Source organism: Rhipicephalus microplus, chromosome 3 (genome assembly GCF_043290135.1).
Source record: "Rhipicephalus microplus isolate Deutch F79 chromosome 3, USDA_Rmic, whole genome shotgun sequence".
Taxonomy (NCBI): Eukaryota; Metazoa; Arthropoda; class Arachnida; order Ixodida; family Ixodidae; genus Rhipicephalus; species Rhipicephalus microplus.
Window position 1 is genome coordinate 94,018,067 of NC_134702.1, and position 18,822 is coordinate 94,036,888.

General features: G+C 43.7%; 1 protein-coding gene across 1 annotated transcript; it reads left to right on the forward strand.

Moving 5' to 3' along the window:
- The first annotated feature begins 13,891 nt into the window (after window positions 1-13,891).
- LOC142803262 (uncharacterized) lies at window positions 13,892-18,514 on the forward strand. Its single transcript, XM_075888385.1, has 3 exons — window positions 13,892-14,347; window positions 15,887-16,060; window positions 18,036-18,514. Exons 1-3 carry the CDS (start codon window positions 14,054-14,056, stop codon window positions 18,264-18,266), a joined length of 699 nt encoding a protein of 232 aa, XP_075744500.1. The 5' UTR covers window positions 13,892-14,053; the 3' UTR covers window positions 18,267-18,514.
- The last annotated feature ends 308 nt before the right edge of the window (window positions 18,515-18,822 follow it).

An 18,822-nucleotide genomic window follows, 5' to 3' on the forward strand; every position in this document is an offset into this window, starting at 1 on the left:
ATTTTGGATTCCAAGAGCCACCAGATTTGATTTCGGCGTCCTCCACTTTGTGAACGGTTCGGTCTAGAAAAAGGCCCATTATATGAAGTTTCATTGTTTACATTAACAGTTGTTTATCCCTCATTCGAAGTCAACCTATGTACCGACATGCATTCAGCATAAATGTCTACATGAATGGAAGACATCAATTTCTTTCAAGTTTTACACTTTGAGCACATAGCTTAGGCGCCTGTTCCGGCGCTAGGCGGCGTCACCTGGCTTCAGCGTAACCAATAGATCGAACGAGGACAAAAACAGTGAATGCGGAGCCATCACGTATCCATCAACATTTGAGGGCAACACTGCAGCATATGAAAAATCAAACAGCGTCAGCTTCTGCATTCTGGACATTCGTAGTGCATTCCTGAAATACTGACACGTAGCAACTACGACAGTAGCTGGTTCATAACTGTTATGTGTAGAATAGGGTGGGGTAAAATACGACGAAAATTTGAAGCAAGTGAATATTCTTTCTTATTTCACTCATCATCAGTGATTGTCAATGCACAAACTTTCATTTGGGTAAAAGTTGCGCGCTGCACAAGTTGTACCATATTGCCCTAGTTCAAAGAGGCGTTTTCAAAATAAAAAATGCACCATATGTCTCATTTAGCCCTAACCTGCTGAGAAAAACGAGACACAGCGTGGGGCAAAACGAAGCAGTGTCAAACAATTATATCTCTTCAGATTTTTCCAGCAGCACCACTTGAAATTCACTCCGTGGGCCCACTCGTGGCCTTCATGAGCCTACTCCTTGCATTCCACGCAATAAATCCAGATAGAACTCGGCGTTATGTTGCTCCAAAACTTCTAGCAGATCAAGCACCCCCCCCCCCCCCTTTCCCGCTTTCTTTGTGCTAATAGTGTCTTTTTTTGAATGCTTGGTCATTAGATTATTCTATGATTGAAGGCTGGATATATTCTGACGCATCATCTTCGCCTTTTTTGCCGTTCTGATTCAGAACTGCACGGGAATTCCGTGGCTTTCAACTTCGTCAGCCGTGCTTTGTGAGGCGATGAATTTCGATTTTTCTATCACTTGTTATTTATAAGATTCCACCATGAAACACATTACATTAAAACTCGATCCGAAGATGTGATTGTGAACGGCTTGACTTGGAGGTTCTTTCACTTTTTTCATGCGCCTCTTGAGAGCATCCTTGGGAACGTAGAACAGTTTTGATGTAGCGCAAATGAAGTGAGGGGGGAAGTGGTCAACAGCAGTCCATGTTTTTATAGTCGTTTTCCACCAGTGAAGCTCTGTACTACTATGAGTAAGTGGTTCGCTTAATAAGGAACTCTCTAAGACATTTCGTTACCATTTTGTCTTCCACATGCCAGAATTTAAAAAAAAACCACTTTGGAACCATGCATGAAATGGAAGAAACATTTGTTGGTATGTAGCTAGTAGTATAAAGTAACAAAATGAAAACGTAGGGTGTTGTACTGACGCCAGCATAGCTTCAGGCTTGGATAAAAAAATTTGCTCGAGCTGAACTTCGCCCCCTTTTGACGGATCACGAACCCATTCACACCAGCCGCGTAATTTTTTCTGCGAGAACACTGTGAGGAATGACCAGCTTTTACACATAAAAAGGCAAAACAACCAGCACTAATTACTGAAATAGAGAAAAATGAAAGTACCTATTGTATTAATTAGCTACAACAGTCAGTCAATATGTCGCGCTTTGCCCCGTGTCTCATTTTACGACACCCTACCCTATACCTATGCGTTTTTTAAGTGTCCTTCTTTTGTGGTGCGGCGGCGTGCTTGAAGGGGGGGGGGGGGGGTGAATGTCAATTAATGAAAAATAAAAGAAAAGTGAGCGCCGCACCTGTTTGCAATGCCCAATGTATCAAGCTGCTTGTCGCTTTTTTTTTCTCATAATCTAATTTCTTCGTATCGTATTCACTGTTTCGCCCTAATGGCGAAGTTGTGACTTTTTTTGTTCGTCAAAAAATCACTCTGTAACCTTCATTTGTCAACTCACCCTTTATGTAATATCCTTTAGTAGGAGTCATTAAGGTAATAAGCAAGAAGGCAAAAAGAAAGTGTTTCATAATTTTGTTGGCCTTACGTATTCCACTATTCATCACTTGCCCTTTAAACAGACACTTTTTTAACAGTAGCAGTCTAGTAGCGCTAACCTGTAGATATTAACAGAAAATTCCAACCTATTATGAAGTAAAAAAATGCCACGCCTGCTCAGAACGCGTAGCACAGTCACAGTGAAAGCTAGAAGAGCGGCCTCTCAGAGCCTTTTCTTAACACTCTTCGGGATGTTACAAGTGCACTTCTGGGTATTCACTACGCCTTAAATATTCATAATTTTTGTGTAGTAGGCCCACATTCATATGATATCTTTTGGCATTCTCTGGAGAGGCGTGGTATCCTCTAAACACCGGGAACTAAGTTGGTGCGACTTATTTATGCAGTGACTGACGACGATATGCCTGAAGAATATGCGCCACAGTTCCTAGGTGATCAAGAAAAAGTTTTCTAAAAAGTGGACGACCAACTGGTAACGCAATTCGTATTGTGTGACGCCTGGCTGTTTCTTTGATGTTCTAAAACGCTTTATTACTCGTAATAACGCGAATATATTCCCTATATCAAGCCTGTCTAAGGACAGTTTAATAACGAGTTCCATCCACTAGCATGACTCCGTGGTAAAACTTAGTGGCTGGCATGCAGCGGACCCGGGTTAGAATCCCAATGTGCCATGGATGTTCTTAATCACTGACTTTTTTTTTCATTCGATATTGGTTACGGACACCGGCGGCGACAGCGGACAATTACGGCGCCGCGCGTGACCCGTGTTCTGATCTCATAACTTTCGCTGTAAGAATTGCGGTATATCCACGCACGCAATCATGATTAGTGGAGCGAAGCATCCGTACGTCTCTCTGTCTGTCTGTGGATATGCTTTGGTGGCTACGCCGGAAGTATGGTCTGCCCTAGACCATAAGGAACTTCGTCGTTCATACCCTATTCAATCATTCCAGCGACTATAGGCGGCGCGGCAGTAGGTCAAACTGGTGGACGAGACGGTGCTGATGTGCACGTCTCAAGTATCAAAGCTCGTCAGGCCCTCTAGTTTCACTGCAGAACACACTTTCTCTCGCTAAAGAGACGCATAGATGTTTGAATAAAAACGAATTAGCGCTTATGAATACCGCGAGATCGAACTGCGTCGCAGACTTATCACCGTGTGCCAGGTTCGGAGGAAAGCCACGTGGCGCCGCCTGCGTCACTGAAATGACCAATTTGCGTTAGCATGCCGAAGTTAACAAGAAGAAGAAGGAGAAGAAGAAGGAAGTGCTTGCCACTGATGTACGCAGTGCGAACGCCCGTTTGTTTTGTCTCCGTGGCAGATATACAACTGATAAAGGCGAGTATTGCAGGGTAAATGATTCGGTTGGTGAGCCGGTGTCTGGCTTGAACGAGATAGCACACAGACGGCCTTTTATTTTTGTATCAACTGTTGTCGGTTGTTGTTAGGTCACTTAGGCTGGCACAGATTCTCCCAAATCACATTTGAGCCAAAAAAAGACAGCATAAGTAAATATATATTGGGTAGCCTTGATATGCAGAAGTAGAACCAAGAATTGTTGAGCTATTTCCTCCACTGTTCAGATTAGGTTACGCTTGGTATGGCAGGTACATTTGAAGGTCCTTTATTATGGCAGTGCTCACCGGGTGTTAGCAATACCCAAGAAAGCTCCGACTTGCCATAGTTCATACTGCGGTGACTAGTGCATCAGTCCAGGCCCAAGAAATGGTAGCTGCCTGACAACCGCCGCTGCCGTGCAGTGGTAATGTCTGAAATTGTAAATTACGCACAGTATTCTTGTCCGGCTTGGTATGCATAAACGTTGTCTTCTTTCATGAGTGCCTTCAACATATCAATACTTACAGTACTTTTGAAATGTTTCCCAAGTAAATTCAGTCATTGCTGTTTGCTGCACATGCATAAAATTACTAACAATGAAACTCGTCGGCTACTACCACCATTTTTGTCCACTTGCATGCATTCGAAACATCGTATGACTGGTATATAAAATTGCAGATGCACCTGAACTTACAGCAAATGAAGGACGTTCTTTCTTTCTTTTCACGTTTAGCGTATTACTGCCCGCCTGCTCGTGTTGGTGCTGGAGGGGCGCCTCGGTGCGTGGCAGCGATGATTAACGCAACAAGTAGTACACGTAAGTAGGCACACGCAGTGCAAGTTTGCATGAACGTCATGTAACTTTGAGATCGAGAAAAGAAACGAAGAAAGCATATATGTGACATTAACCGACCGTGGTAGAAGCATCAAGACAGGCTAATTGAATACGTCTGGAAAATATTCCTGTAGCGCAAGCTACACAAGTCGAGGTTTAGCAGTTTTGCGTGACTTACGGTGAGCAGTTCTGCACAAGAGCAAGAACCAGTGACGTCATAAAAGACAACTCTTTGGGGAACGCTTTGCTTTAAATGCAGCCAAGCATTTGTTAATGCAGAAACTTTTGTTACTACGAAAGTACTCAGCTTGATCACAGCAAAGTAAAGGAAAGCGCAAGCAAATAAGCATGACGCAGCATGTCTCACTGCATGTGCCTTTATCACCTTAATCTATTTGCGTGAGGATATTCTTTAGCATGAGCTTTAGCATGTACCAACCAGTATATTGATAAATCTTGCCACTTGTACCAATGCAAGTACACGCGCGCATACAGACCTATACAGACCTAAACACACACACACACACACACACACACACACACACACACACACACACACACACACACACACACACACACACACACACACACACACACACACACACACACACACACACACACACACACACACACACACACACACACACACACACACACACACACACACACACACACACACACACACACACACACACACACACACACACACACACACACACACACACACACACACACACACACACACACTGTGAAAGATACCAATGCGCGTGATTGCACCATTATGTAACTCGCAGCGCCCCCTCATCAAACTTGCAACACGACCGACCAGTGCACAATCATCAACCCAATAATGGCATGCTCGGACCACCTGTGCGTGTGTCCCTCCTCCCCCGGCGAACCGATGGTGACCGATGGGGGGCTCTGCAACTCCACAGGTGAGAAATCATCAGGTTTAGCCATCATTGCGATGACTCTACAATAATGGCTAATGGACCTTTCTGGCGCATACTTGTGAGCGAAGTGACAAGGCATTCAGCTCCTGAATACTTTTTCCGTTCGAAATGGTGGTTGTGCGGGCTTTTTAGTACGTACATATAGTTGTTCGAAACAGTGCTTGGGTATAACTGCATGTTTCTAGTCGTTCAGCCGGCTTCGGTAATGATATGAATAGGACGTTATATTGCACGCGTTCTCCGCTTTATAGGGAAAGAATCCGGGCCCTCTACAATGGCGCGGCGACCATACTCGGGCACACCACATCCCGACACTCATGGGCAGCGCTCATGAAAGACGTGGGCTAGCAAAATGGCGGCGCAGTGCCCCTATCAACTTCACAGAGTGGCAACAGCAGCACCCTAAGAGGAAGCGTCTCTCAAGGCGTCCTAGATATGCATAGGGTTGATGTTGGGCCGTACTTCATTATACGAGCAATTACAGCACAATTTTATTATTGTGACTAATGCAACTGTAATGTTACTACGTTTCACAGCAAGGCTCTGCGAGTCCTCCCAGCTTATGCTTTGTGTAAAGAGGTAGTCATTTGTACACATTTAGAACGCAGTGACCCCTGTCTTCCATGTGTGAAGTATGTGTGTGTGTGTGTGTGTGCAAGCTTATAGAATCAGACGATCCAATTACTTGAATAAAGGTATTTGGGTTGTTCAATCGACATAAGTTGTTCATGGCATTTTTTACCCCTTGTTTCTCTAAACGATTCACTTCTCTTTTTAATTGGTAATTTTGGGCCCGCAGCAATTATGTAAAATACTTTTTGGCAGACTGGGTGTCTTGAGGTAGTGTACATAGTATTATTGTCATGCTGTGAGCTGGTAATAAGATTCTGTGCTTCGTGATGCTAGAACGCAGAAAAAAAGCGTCCCACACTAAGAGCAATAAATAGCGGCACAGACTAAAGTTCAAATGCTAATATATATGCCCTATAGGTCAGTGGGGGCATCACAGTTACTCTGGAAAAGTTGTCAGAGCATCGGATGCGTTAGAGGAAGGTCGCAGATTAGTTTCTTGCCAGCGTCATGTTGTCTTTTCTTTCGCCCACTTTTGTATTCACATTTACATATTAATACCTACAAATGAGGTCTACTAAACTTTCCTTGACTTTATTTTCTCTTAGTTCTCGTAATCGTAGGTTTCACGAAAAAAAAAAAAACTAGCCTTGAATATGCCCCTTCTTTTGTTGAAGCCGCAAATGTATCATGTAAAAGTGCCCAGACTCCTGTTGGTCAGCGCCGAATAACTGGAGTGCACTCTAAGAAAAAAAAAGAGTACGTTTTACATGTTTTGGTTGGTACTTACATAACAAGTATTTGACAAAATTGGCCGCACAGTTATTGAGAATGAAGGCCCCAAGAAAACACGTACCTGAATTACATGGCATGAGTTGGGTAAATGGTTTTACAACATTCTTCAGTTTGCAACTGCCACACTTGCGGAGTAAGTAATTACTCAGATTAAAGAGTGAAGGGGTGTTGTAATGAGTCAAATATACACATTGCCAGACGTCGCATTTGCAACAGCCATGTTTGCCTCGCAATGTCCACAAACACTCTCAGGAGCAGATTGTATTGAAATGCTTATTTGCACCTTTATGCTCTTCTCTAAGACGGCGAAAATATGTGCGTGACTTCTATTGAACCCACGCGCCATGAACTTCTTGTTTGCGTTCATACTCACCACATGACAGCAGCTGCGTTGCTGCCGCCTTCTCTGGGTGCGAGGTGCACTGCCGATGCCAACTGCTCGTCCTTGGCGCTGTGCTTGGCCGGTCATTGCAGCTGTCCGCCAGGGTTCCGGCCGTGGGATGAGCACAACTGCACCACCATCGAAGCCACACGTGCGTCTAGGGAAAAAAAAACATTCTTATTTCTGTATCCCTGATTTGCACGTAATCTGGCAAACGTACTTTTTGAACATGGTCAGAAAATGCTGCTGATCGGTATCCGAAGTTCTCGCGAGCTGGTGAATGACAGTTTATTGCGCAGCACGAAACGGGGAATTCACAAATAATAGCCTCTTATATCAATGGCTTGCGATTATTTCGACAAACAGACCAATATACCAAAATCAACTGCGTCACATACGCATCATACACGGTCACTAGCTGATTTGAACAACGTAAGCCGCAAAGTTGATTGATTGATTTGTGGGATTTAACGTCCCAAAACCACCATATATATATGAGAGACGCCGTAGTCAAGGACTCAGGAAATTTGGACCACCTGGGGTTCTTTAACGTGCACCTAAATCTGAGCACACGGGCCTACAACATTTCCACCTCCATCGAAAATGCAGCCACCGCAGCCGCGATTCGATTAAGCCGCAAAGTTACCACCATAGAATTCTTATGGCGGTAACTAGAACTCTGGTGCTGTTTTCTATGGAAGCTGCAACGCATTGCACTTCAGACAGCATGGGAATGATTGGTAGTGCACAGATTTGTTCTAAGCTTCGTTATTTCGGCTCTATTTGGCCCTGTCTATCCTGGAGCCGTTTTGTCCCGACACAAAATTCAGCGATTGTGCAGGCGTTTCCCATTTCCACCTAAAGCTTTCTTGTTCACCAGTTCATATCAGCTTACAATTACAATGCCAACAACCATACCCGAAACAAACGTCATAACACCCCAACAAACGAGGGCACAAGTGTGTTCGAATCTGCAAGCGCGAAGATTAGGAAAATTTGTGTACTACTTATCATTCCAGTGGTTGGTCAACGATCGCAGCGCCAGAATGCGTTCTAGTTAACATTGGGAAACTATATACTTAGTGCAGCCACTGCGGTGTGCCGAGACACGCCCCCGCCGCACCACATCACGGCACGGTCAAGTGAGCCCGAGCACGACTTTCGTACGTCAGCCGAGTGCGCTTTCAAGGAAACCGATAAAGCGCTACCTTTCACACACCCTCTCCGGCTAGCGTTCATCATTATCACTGGGACGAAAGGACAGCTTGTCAGTAACTTATCTTTACAAAGCGGGCTGCAGCAATTAGGCGTCCTTTTCTTTCCTCTAATCACTACCACCACCTTGACAAATCCGCTCGTACTTGGTGGATTAAAAATATTGTTGCTGCAGAGATGGTGCGAACTGGGAAGACTGCGGAGACTGTGCGCAATCTTCAAGCATGGTGGCTGGATGAAAGTGGCGGACGCTGGAGATCCAAAGCCGGGCGGTAGCTTAACGTTTGCAAGAGCAAGCCGTTTATACTGTTCGGGCAGTGTATGCGAGAAACCAGATTAAAATTTCCTCGGTCTGTACTGTATTAACATGTCGGTACCATGACCATGCTGGTTCTCGCTGTCTCCACAACTTACCCGGACCCTAGAACCCAGTCACAGTGTCACAAGTATTACTCCTGCGCGGAAACTTGTTGTTCATTTTGCACGAACTCTGCGCGGTGTTAAATGAATAGTGGTATCATAATGCTGCCTCAGTTAAAAGATGAAACGAAAGGAGTTGGGGAAGCCGCTTTGAGTTTTAGTCGGGGAAGTGCAAGTGCAATAAATAAACAATCATTACGAAATGCAAAATAATACTTGCATGAAAGAGAGTCGAGTTGTTTAGAAAGTGCCGTAGACTTTACAAGAATGCCTGCCTTGGACAAGCTGGCCGACATTTCGATAAGGGGACATATCAACGTTAAATGAGCCTCATTAGGCCAGTTTTGAAAAGGTTAGACAGTGACACAACGTACCGCACTGTTCCTCTCGGACAGAGTACCAGGGTATTCATTTCGTCATATTCCTGTCTGAATTACTGTGGCACCGACACGAATGCCCCACGACGACAGTATTGCCCAGCCTTTTCGAAATTAACAAATGAACAATGGCTTTTGTGAAGATAAGACCATATATCCAAATTTCGGCCAGCCTACCTGAGACACGTATGGCTGTTCATACAACCTAAACAGTAACTTTTATTTCTTATCATTAGTTCGAACCTGTACTTTAGATATCCATTACCAAGCTTGACGTACTACAGACCACGTAGCGGTTACTAACTTGTAATTTATTAAGTATTTTGCCTCACTTAACATATGTCAAGGGATGCAGAATACGAATGTTGTCTTCTCACAATCACTACAGTTGTTTTTAAGATTTATAAGTCGTGTGGCTCTGAACACCTTTGCTTACTATTTGCTTGCAAAGGCGTGTCTTCACAATTCATTGCCTACCTTAATTATACAGCGTGTAATTCTTTACGGAAATCGTGCGGTTCCTCTCCCTAGGTCCCGGGACCCCCTGGATAAGCACTATCACGCTGGTTTGTGGCGCTGGGCTCATCATCCTGTTCGTGTTCTGCATCTGCGTCCTTGTTCACAGGTGGGCTGTCCTTTGCCATATATGTAACTCTGGGAACATCAAGCTTAGTAAACAGCGCCTAAAAAGGAGCAGTAATTTATATCTCTCTATTTTAGAAATTGCCAGTATGTCATTGTGATAACGCTAGTAACTCAAGAATAATTTATATCTCTCGATTCTAGAAATTGGGAATATGTCATTGCGATTACGCTAGTAACTCAGGAATAGACACATGTTGAACTAAAAGAGTACAACGAGTGTAAGCCCATCGCTTGACGACCATGAAATGCATTCACAGGTGTGCTATCGAACCTAAAAGCTTGTTCTAATAGTGACTGTGATTTTCAAGTGTACTACTTGGCCATTTGATCATATTTAATTTGTATACGCTCTCCAGAGCATAGTAATTACGCGCCCCTAATGAAAGAACATTTTGTGTCTTAATTTACGGCGGGCCACTTTTAACGTGGGCCTCCGCACGTCTGATCCTTCACATCTGGTTTTTCAAAAGTTTCAGAGCACGAACCAAACTGAATGCTGCAACATCAATAAGAGACTGACTAATTGGATAACCACTTTTTTAACTAGCTACTACCAATCAGTTTTTGCAAATTTTCCTTCCCATTTCATCAATGTCAAATATTGTGTCCCTCAGAATACCGTGCTCGGATTTATGCTGTTTTTAATATATAACTATACTTCTGATCACGGTATGAGTTCTACGGTGACATAATTTGCATATTATTACGTAATTCATAGAAAAAATACTAGCGCTATAGATTCTCACTACTTACAATTGGACTTAGATTAACGCGGTAAATGGTGTGAAGGTTGGCAAACGGAAATAACGTCAGCTACACCGAAGGCATTCTATTCTCGACAAAATCTAACCCTGTATTATCCTACAGCATATTAAAAAACCCGTTTATAACCTCATGAAGGCCAATCTAGTATTTGAGCGTTCATTCGTCCTCTCTTTGACATGGAACACCCCTACAGACGCCATGATTGTGAATGCATCTAGGACACTTGGCGTTGTTTAATGAAACCTAAGTTTAGAGAACGACACGTTAGAAAATTGAATATGCATCACTAATCTTGAGCCCCCATCAGGCATACCTTATTCATAAATTAAAATCTCTACAAGATAAACTGGTTCGGTATATTACCAAAAACTACAAGCGAACATCAACTATAACAGAAATGAAATGTTTGATTGATCGTGTTCCTCTGGAAACGCGTAAGCTTGTCACAATTCTTTCTTTCTTTTCTTAAGTTTATCGCAATCCGCCATCACGCACTCCTTTTTATATCAAAGAAGCTCACCGTGCATCGTCACGATTTGATCATCAACGTGAAGTCGAGCCCATCTACGCCGGTATCGTTCTTTTCTTCACTCCGCTACTACGAGCCATCCGTTACTGGAATCAGCTTCCTGATTATATTAGAACTATAACTCATCATAATGCCTTCGTAAATAGCCCGAGATGTCACTTTACCGCTTGAATTTTTCCATGTCAAGCTCCACCTTCACTTTTTGTTTTCTTTTTTTTATTGATTATTGATATGAGGGTTTAATGACCTAAAACCATTATATGATTATGAGAGACGACGTAGTGGTAAGCCCCTGGAGTTTTGATCGCCGGGGTTTCCTTAACGTGCACCAAAATCTAAGCACACGGGCCTAGTGCATGTTCGCCTCCACCTAAAATACAGCCGCGCCAGCCGGCATAGAACCCAGTGACATGCTTTCTTTTTTCTCTACACGTTGCACATTGAAGTGCAATTCTTAATTCTTTTGTTTTTATTTGCAATTCAGTTTCACGTGTATTTATTGCTCAAGTATTTTTATATATCCGAGAAGTCTGTATAACTGCGGTTTTCAATATTCGCACATTTATCTACCTTCAGGAGATATGTTATTCTTGCTTCAACACAAGTAACATTGTACCTTCTTGTCTTTTTCCCCGCTTAGTTCTGTTGTAAAGAATAGTGTCAGTTGTTCTTTGGTTGCTTTTGTTAGAGCGTTTTCAAATGTCTGACAGGTTTGAATTAAAAACTGTATTTAGTCATCATCATGAGCCTGACTACGTTCACTGCAGGACAAAGGCCTCTTCCATGTTCTGTCAGTCAACTCGGTCCTGTGCTTGCTGCTGCCAATTTATACCCGCAAACTTCTTGATCTCATCTGCCCACCTAACCATCTGTCTCTCCCTAACCCGCTTTCCTTCTCTGGGAATCTAGTTAGTTACCCTTAACGACCAGCGGTTATCCTGTCTACGCGCTACGTGCCCGGCCCATGTCCATTTCGTCTTCTTGATTTCAACTATGATGTCCTTAACACCCGTTTGTTCCCTAATCCACTCTGCTCTCTTCTTGTCTCTTAAGGTTACACCTACCATTTTTCTTTCCATTGCTCGCTGCGTCGTCCTCAGTTTAAGCTCAACCCTCTTTGTAAGTCTCCAGGTTTCTGCTCCGTAGCTAAGTACCGGTAAGATACAGCTGTTATATACCTTCCCCTTGAGGAATAGTGGTAATCTACCTGTCATAATTTGAGAGGGCTTGCCAAATGTCCTCCATCTCATTCTTATTCTTCTAGTTACTTCAATCTCGTGGTTGAGCTCCGCGGTTATTACGTGTACTAAGTAGACACAATCCTTTACAACTTGAAGTGGACTATTACCTATCTCGAAGCACTTCTCTCTTCAGAGGTTGTTGTACATAAGTCTCGTTTTCTGCAGTTTAATTTTATGACCCACCTTACTGCTCTCCTTGTCTAACTCCGTAATAACGAGTTGCGATTCGTCCCCTGAGTTACTCAGCAATGCAAAGTCATCGGCGAAACGCAGGTTACTAACGTACTCTCCATTAACTCTTATCCCTAACTGTTCCCATTCTAGGCCTCTGAAAACCTCCTGTAAACACGCGGTAAATAGCATTGGGGAGATTGTATCCCCCTGCCTTACACCATTCTTGATTGGTATTCTGTTGCTTTCTTTATAAAGCACTATGGTAGCAGTCGATCCTCTGTAGATTTCTTCCAGGATGTTTATATATGCTTCATCGACGCCCTGATTGGGAAGTGTCTGCATGACTGCTGATATTTCTACTGAATCAAACGTCTTCTCGTAATCTGCAGAGAATTGAACACGATCTGAAAAACGGAGGAAGCGTCAAAACAGTGAAGAGGAAACTTGGGATAGGCAAAAATCGGATGTTTGCACTAAAGGACAAAGAAGGCAAAATAACTACCAATATAGATAGGATAGTTAAAATAGCGGAGGAGTTTTACAGTGATCTGTACAGTAGCCGGGACAACCATGACTTTAATTCTATAAGAACTAGCAGTAACCCAGATGACACCCCACCAGTAATAAAAGAAGAAGTCATAAAAGCCTTGGAGAGCATGCAAAGAGGCAAAGCTGCTGTTGAGGATCAGGTAACATCAGATCTGCTGAAAGATGGAGGACAGATTGCATTAGAAAAACTAGTTATCTATCCCAGTTAGTCACCTATCCAGTTAGTTAGTCACTAGTTAGTTGAACTAGTCATCTTAATACCTAAGAAAGGAGATGACAAGGACTTGAAGAATTTCAGGCCGATCAGCTTGCTCTCCATAGTATTCAAGGTATTTACAAAGGTGATTGCCAACAAAATTATGACCACATTAGAATTCGATCATCCAAAGGAACAAGGAGGATTTCGAAAAGGCTACTCAACAATCAACCCCATTCATACTATTAATCAGATAATAGAGAAATGCTCAGAAAAACTGTACTTAATATTTGCACATTTATTCAGTTCGTAGGACATTTATATTGCTCCTACAAAAATATTGCAGTACTATCTTCATTCATACTTCGTATTCATAGTTTTCATAGTATTCATGGTTTTCATAGTTTTCATATTCATAGTTTTCATAGTTTTGTCTCCCCTGTGTGATGCCTTCAGGCCTTTAGGGTGTATAAATAAATAAATAAATAAATAAATAAATAAATAAATAAATAAATAAATAAATAAATAAATAAAAAAAATAAATAAAAAGACAGAGGCAACCAGTATGCACCTCATCAATGCTTTACTTCTGTATATGTAGATCTTACGCATGTAATGTGCTACTTTACCCTTAAAGCAACTAAATTCTACCCCAACCTCCCACTGTAATTTTCTCTTCAATCAAAGAAATCTTTCTTCGTGTTTAGAGATTGTGTATAAGTGACGTTTCGTTGATTATTTGCACTCTCTGCGTTCATTACTTGTCCGCTGCGCGTGTTGATGGCACCTAAACGATGACCACCACAGGAACTTCGCCAGGCGTTGGACGAAGTGCTACAACGGCAGCAAGCAGTCTACAACGACGCTTGTAGTCTGGTCACAAGCAAGCTCGGTTGACGGAACCTTGCCTCTTCATCAGGCAGCGTCGTCACAAAACACGGACTTGGCGGGCGTGCAAAAGCAGCCAGATAGTGCCATGTCTGGCGACAGCAGCCCGTACACTTACGATTTGAGAGAGCCGCAAGCGGCCGACGACCATTCCTCGGAAATGACCAACCAACTGACCGACCAGCGAGGCCTGCACACTGCACCCGACGAGTCCTTCGTGCGGCCAGTGCTGAGCTGCGAGGAAGCGCAGGTCAGGTACCCACACCTACGGAGCGCGTTGTTGGCGTCATCCGTGGTCCAGCAGGAACACGGTGAAACGTCACCGTTGCCTGAACCACCGGGTCACCCCGAGTTCATGAACGCCAGCGTGGGCGAGGTGACCGTGAGTAACGACGCTTGGCTTTGCCCTTCGTATGCTGCTATGAGGCTTAGGTGCCGCATACTCGTGCCACAAGCAGCAAAAACGTGACAAGCTGCACTCAACAAGTACAAGCAGTGCAGACTCCTTAGTTATCTCTAGATGCCCCACCGCGGTGGTCTAGTGGCTAAGGTACTCGGCTGCTGACCCGCAGGTCGTGGGTTCGGATCCCGGCTGCGGCGGCTGCATTTCCGATGGAGGCGGAAATGTTGTAGGCCCGTGTACTCAGATTTGGGTGCACGTTAAAGAACCCCAGGTGGTCGAAATTTCCGGAGCCCTCCACTATGGCGTCTCTCATAAACATAAGGTGGTTTTGGGACGTTAAACCCCACATATCAATCAATCAATCAATTAATCAATCAATCAATAAATTAATCAAATAATCAATTAATCAATTAATCAATTAATCAATTAATCTATCAATCAATTAATCAATCAATCAATCAATCAATCAAGAGTTATCTCTAGATAACTAAGAAGATAACTCCTTAGTTATCTAGAGCTTTAGATTCATTGACGTCACGTAAACTGGCAATTTTCTTAACACGTGGCTGTATGATAACAGGCGTGCGCAGTATTGTCTGTTAGATTTTAGGCGGTAGCAGATGTTCTATTCCAGTCCTCCTCTACCTTAGCTTTGGCGTGTTTGACAGAAAACAAATTGCGCAACGGATCCAGCAATTGCGTGTTCTCATAATGGCCTGCTACTGGTCCAAGACACTCTTGAGGTAAACGTTAGGAGTGAAGTGTTCTTTGAGCGGAGCATGCGCATCAGTTGCATCGGTCGCGATTATCGTCAGCAAATAAAACCTGGCCATCTCCTTGCGCATTAAACTTATGTGAAATATCAGACAAATCGGAAGTATCCTGTTGTCGTCATTTCCTCCGGTGTGTCTGTCTTCTTTTTTTTTTTGCACTGCTTGCTGCCATAGATTCATACTAGCTGACCCAGCTATCTACACTTTTGCAAATTCAACGTACGTGATACTGGCACCCTTTTAGATGACTGGAGGGTCGGCGCTTCAGTCGTGAATGTGGATTCGGTCCCCGATCCCGATGGTCGCATTTTTTGTGCACGTAATGGATAACAATCTAGTACTCAGATTTATGGGTGCATGTTAAAGAAAATCACGTTATATAATTCATTCCAGCCCTGAAATACAGTGTTCCTCAAAATCATGTCGTGGTCATGACACAACCCTATCGTTTTGAACAGCTTAGTTAGTACTGCATACCAAACGAGTTTTTTCCAACGCTGTACTCGTTTGTAAAGCTGTTTTCGTGTGCCAGAAAACGACCTTTACTTCTTGCCTTCCGCGGGATTCAATCGTGGCCGCATTTCCCATGAAACTCAAAGGTTAGAGTCCATACACTTAATTACCTTTCATGGTTTTGGGACGTGTAATCCCGAAAATTATTTCTTAGTTCTGCGAAGCAGTTGTGGTGCGCTGCTTTGCCGTGTACACTTGATTGGATGGCCTTACCGCTTCTTCGATGCTGCAGTCCGGAAGCAAGAGTGATCTGCCGTCGGCGCTGTCCACATCTACGAGAAGGCGCAAGCGACCTCGGGGTGCAGAGGCAGTCGCCAGGCACGTGGTTTTCCCGGCCGAGCCAACCACGTCTTCATTGACGGTGGTGTACTACGAAGGTGAACACGAGCCATCCATACCAACCCAGGTGAGTCAAGTCTCTGCGTATAACACCAGCCAGTGGGTCAACCACGTATAATCGTTATTGCCAAGGATGAATGTAACTGCAGCTTCTCGCTACATCTGCAGCGTAGCATGTAAAACACCGTTTTATAAAATAATTAGGCGGCATTTTTCACTGACGCGTCTAGGCGATTCCCAAAGTTTTAGCATTCGATCTGAACATTACCCTGTTCCACGAAATGTAATACAGTGGCTTATCGGAACATATGTTCATTACAGTGCAATGGTAAACAATTGAGGCCTCGTGTGCCTCCCCAGACTCGAAAATCGTCCGTCAGCGATGTCAGCGTCCAGCAGCGTGGGCGGCAGCACGGTTTATCAGAATCATTACATCACACAACGATTTCACTCACCCGCGAAGTGTTGGGTGTCGTTGGGGCGTCACTTCACGTGGCCTCACCTGATGACGTGTTCACATATCTTTGTCACTTGTTCAATGGTGGGCCAGTCAAGGAGGCAGTGTGAAATCAGGTGAAGCACATAGGAGGCCATGCCAAACCACATACAGATGCAAAAAGCTTTCGAAGGGTGAAGTTAGAGATCCAATAAACTGGCCTACCAGAAAAGAAGATAGCTTTAACCTTCAAGTCGTCCTAGGTGACGGCATAAGGTATTGTGTCAATTATTTTTCACTATTCTTTTTCTCCACGTTTCGTTGTCACTCTGTCGAAGTGGATCTCAAATGTCACGTAGAAGGAAACGCATGATTGAGATCTCTTCAGTCAAGGACCCCATTTTCGCAGCTATCTAAAAGAAAGGCATCTGCCCTTTCTATGAACTAATTAGCTTTATTTTCGTTAAGTATGTTGATAGTTTATTGTTTTTTAATTTAGGTGAACTCTAACACTGATATAGTATGCACACATCGCAACTGTTCACTATAACCAGACCCGTCGATGGCGCGTTAGCTTTATTCTACACGAGACTTTTTCTTCATATTCAAAAGGAATGAAGTTTAACCTGAAGAACTTGTTTTTTTTTGTTAGACACAATATTATTGATGACACCCAGAAGCACGTGGGTACCATATCGGCTTATTCAAACATTGTCAGCTGTATACATTCTTAGAAAAAAATGTAGTATTTGGATAGCATTTCTGCCACAAAACTAGAATCGTCATCTGGTTCGCTCACGCTTTCATCGCTCGCTTCTTCCCTGTCAAGAATGCTTCGTCACGCTGAAAATGGGCGCTCCGTTCGTTACCGGGATACGCGGAGACCTGTGTAATAACGCTATAGTATAAAATACGCGAGGAAGACGGCGAATATTGTCCAGTGGTGGAAATAATCCTCAAATGCTCGATTTATTTTTACACATGCACCAGTTACCACGGCGACTGGGGTGTGCCGCAGTGTTGACGCATCGTGCGCCACCAAGCATGCTCGTGATCACACGAAAAGTGAGCCGCGGGCTCAAGCGAATCAGCGAAGTGCTCAGAAAGTTGTGTACGCGTGCCAGCAGAGAAGCCAGAATTTTTTTTCGGGGTGGCGTCAGTTACGTTATGTATGTTCCTGCGTGCGTTTATATGTTGGCATGTATAGGCATATATACAAACAAAATAAACAATTTGGGCGGGAGGGGCTTCAACTCTTCCCCCTGCCTTAGCTATGCCCGTGACGCGTGTGTACATGGAGACGCAGTTTGTTGGTCACTTCTGATTTTCCTCATGTCACCTTTAGCATTCAGCGCGCTCACTGGCGCAAAGTGAAAGGATAAGTGTCTAGAGCTATCGACAAATCCCCATAACTCAGCTTGTACTGAAAGAATTATATATACTTTTTGATGGAGTTGATTCGCCAGGCAGTAAAGTTTGTTACTGGGTTAATTTGGCTAACTGCTTGGAGAAATGGTGCAAAGTTCGCTTTAAAACATCGCCATTTGCGCTTGCGTAAACAGCTGACGCGAATGTAACCCATACGACATTTTTATACCTCGCAAAGTCTGTCGACACGTCCAACCTGCCGTGGAGCTCGTTCGGCAGTTCCCTGGACTCGCTGCTCGTAACACCCGTGGTTGCACGCGTCCGCACCACCACGGAGAACGCTGTGCTGCACAGGACGCTGAGGACTGGCAGCGAGGGCTCGTCGTTGCCTTCGCGGATTATTGGCACGAGACGATCAGGGTCAACTTTAGAATACAGCAGACACGATAAGAAGACAAGGTGTCAGTGAAGTCTTCGGAACAAGTGGCGGTTGCTTGCTTCCGAATTTCGAGCCCTGAAAGAGCCTTCAACGTGCAGGAAGTGCTCGCGAGAGTTGTGATTATGACTCTTATCGCGATTTTTCATTATTTTTTTCTATTTCGTATTTAGAGATTGTCTTGCATGGTACAATTACTTTTGCACGCCAACGACCTTTCTTTGCCAATGATAATTTCTGCTTTGCCTGCTTGGTGTTGACTTACTTGAAGGATACTGATATCAGCGTACGTTTAAACGATTAAATTTGGGAACCACGAATTTTGTAATAATTTGTGCTGCTTTTCTTTTCAATATTCATGAAAAGTACTCATAGAGCAGAAAATAAGTCTATGTATAGCAGTTCTGCCTTGTGCTACGTTGCTTATAATCTTCAAGTGTTAGTGGCTTTTTCTGAGTGAATTGATTAACCTAATATAACCAACTTAAACACAAACTGGTTTATACGGTTTAGTCACAAGGCCCACGTTGGATACGCTATTGTGGCATTAAATTGCTAACAATTTATTTGCAAGGATTAGGCAGTGCCA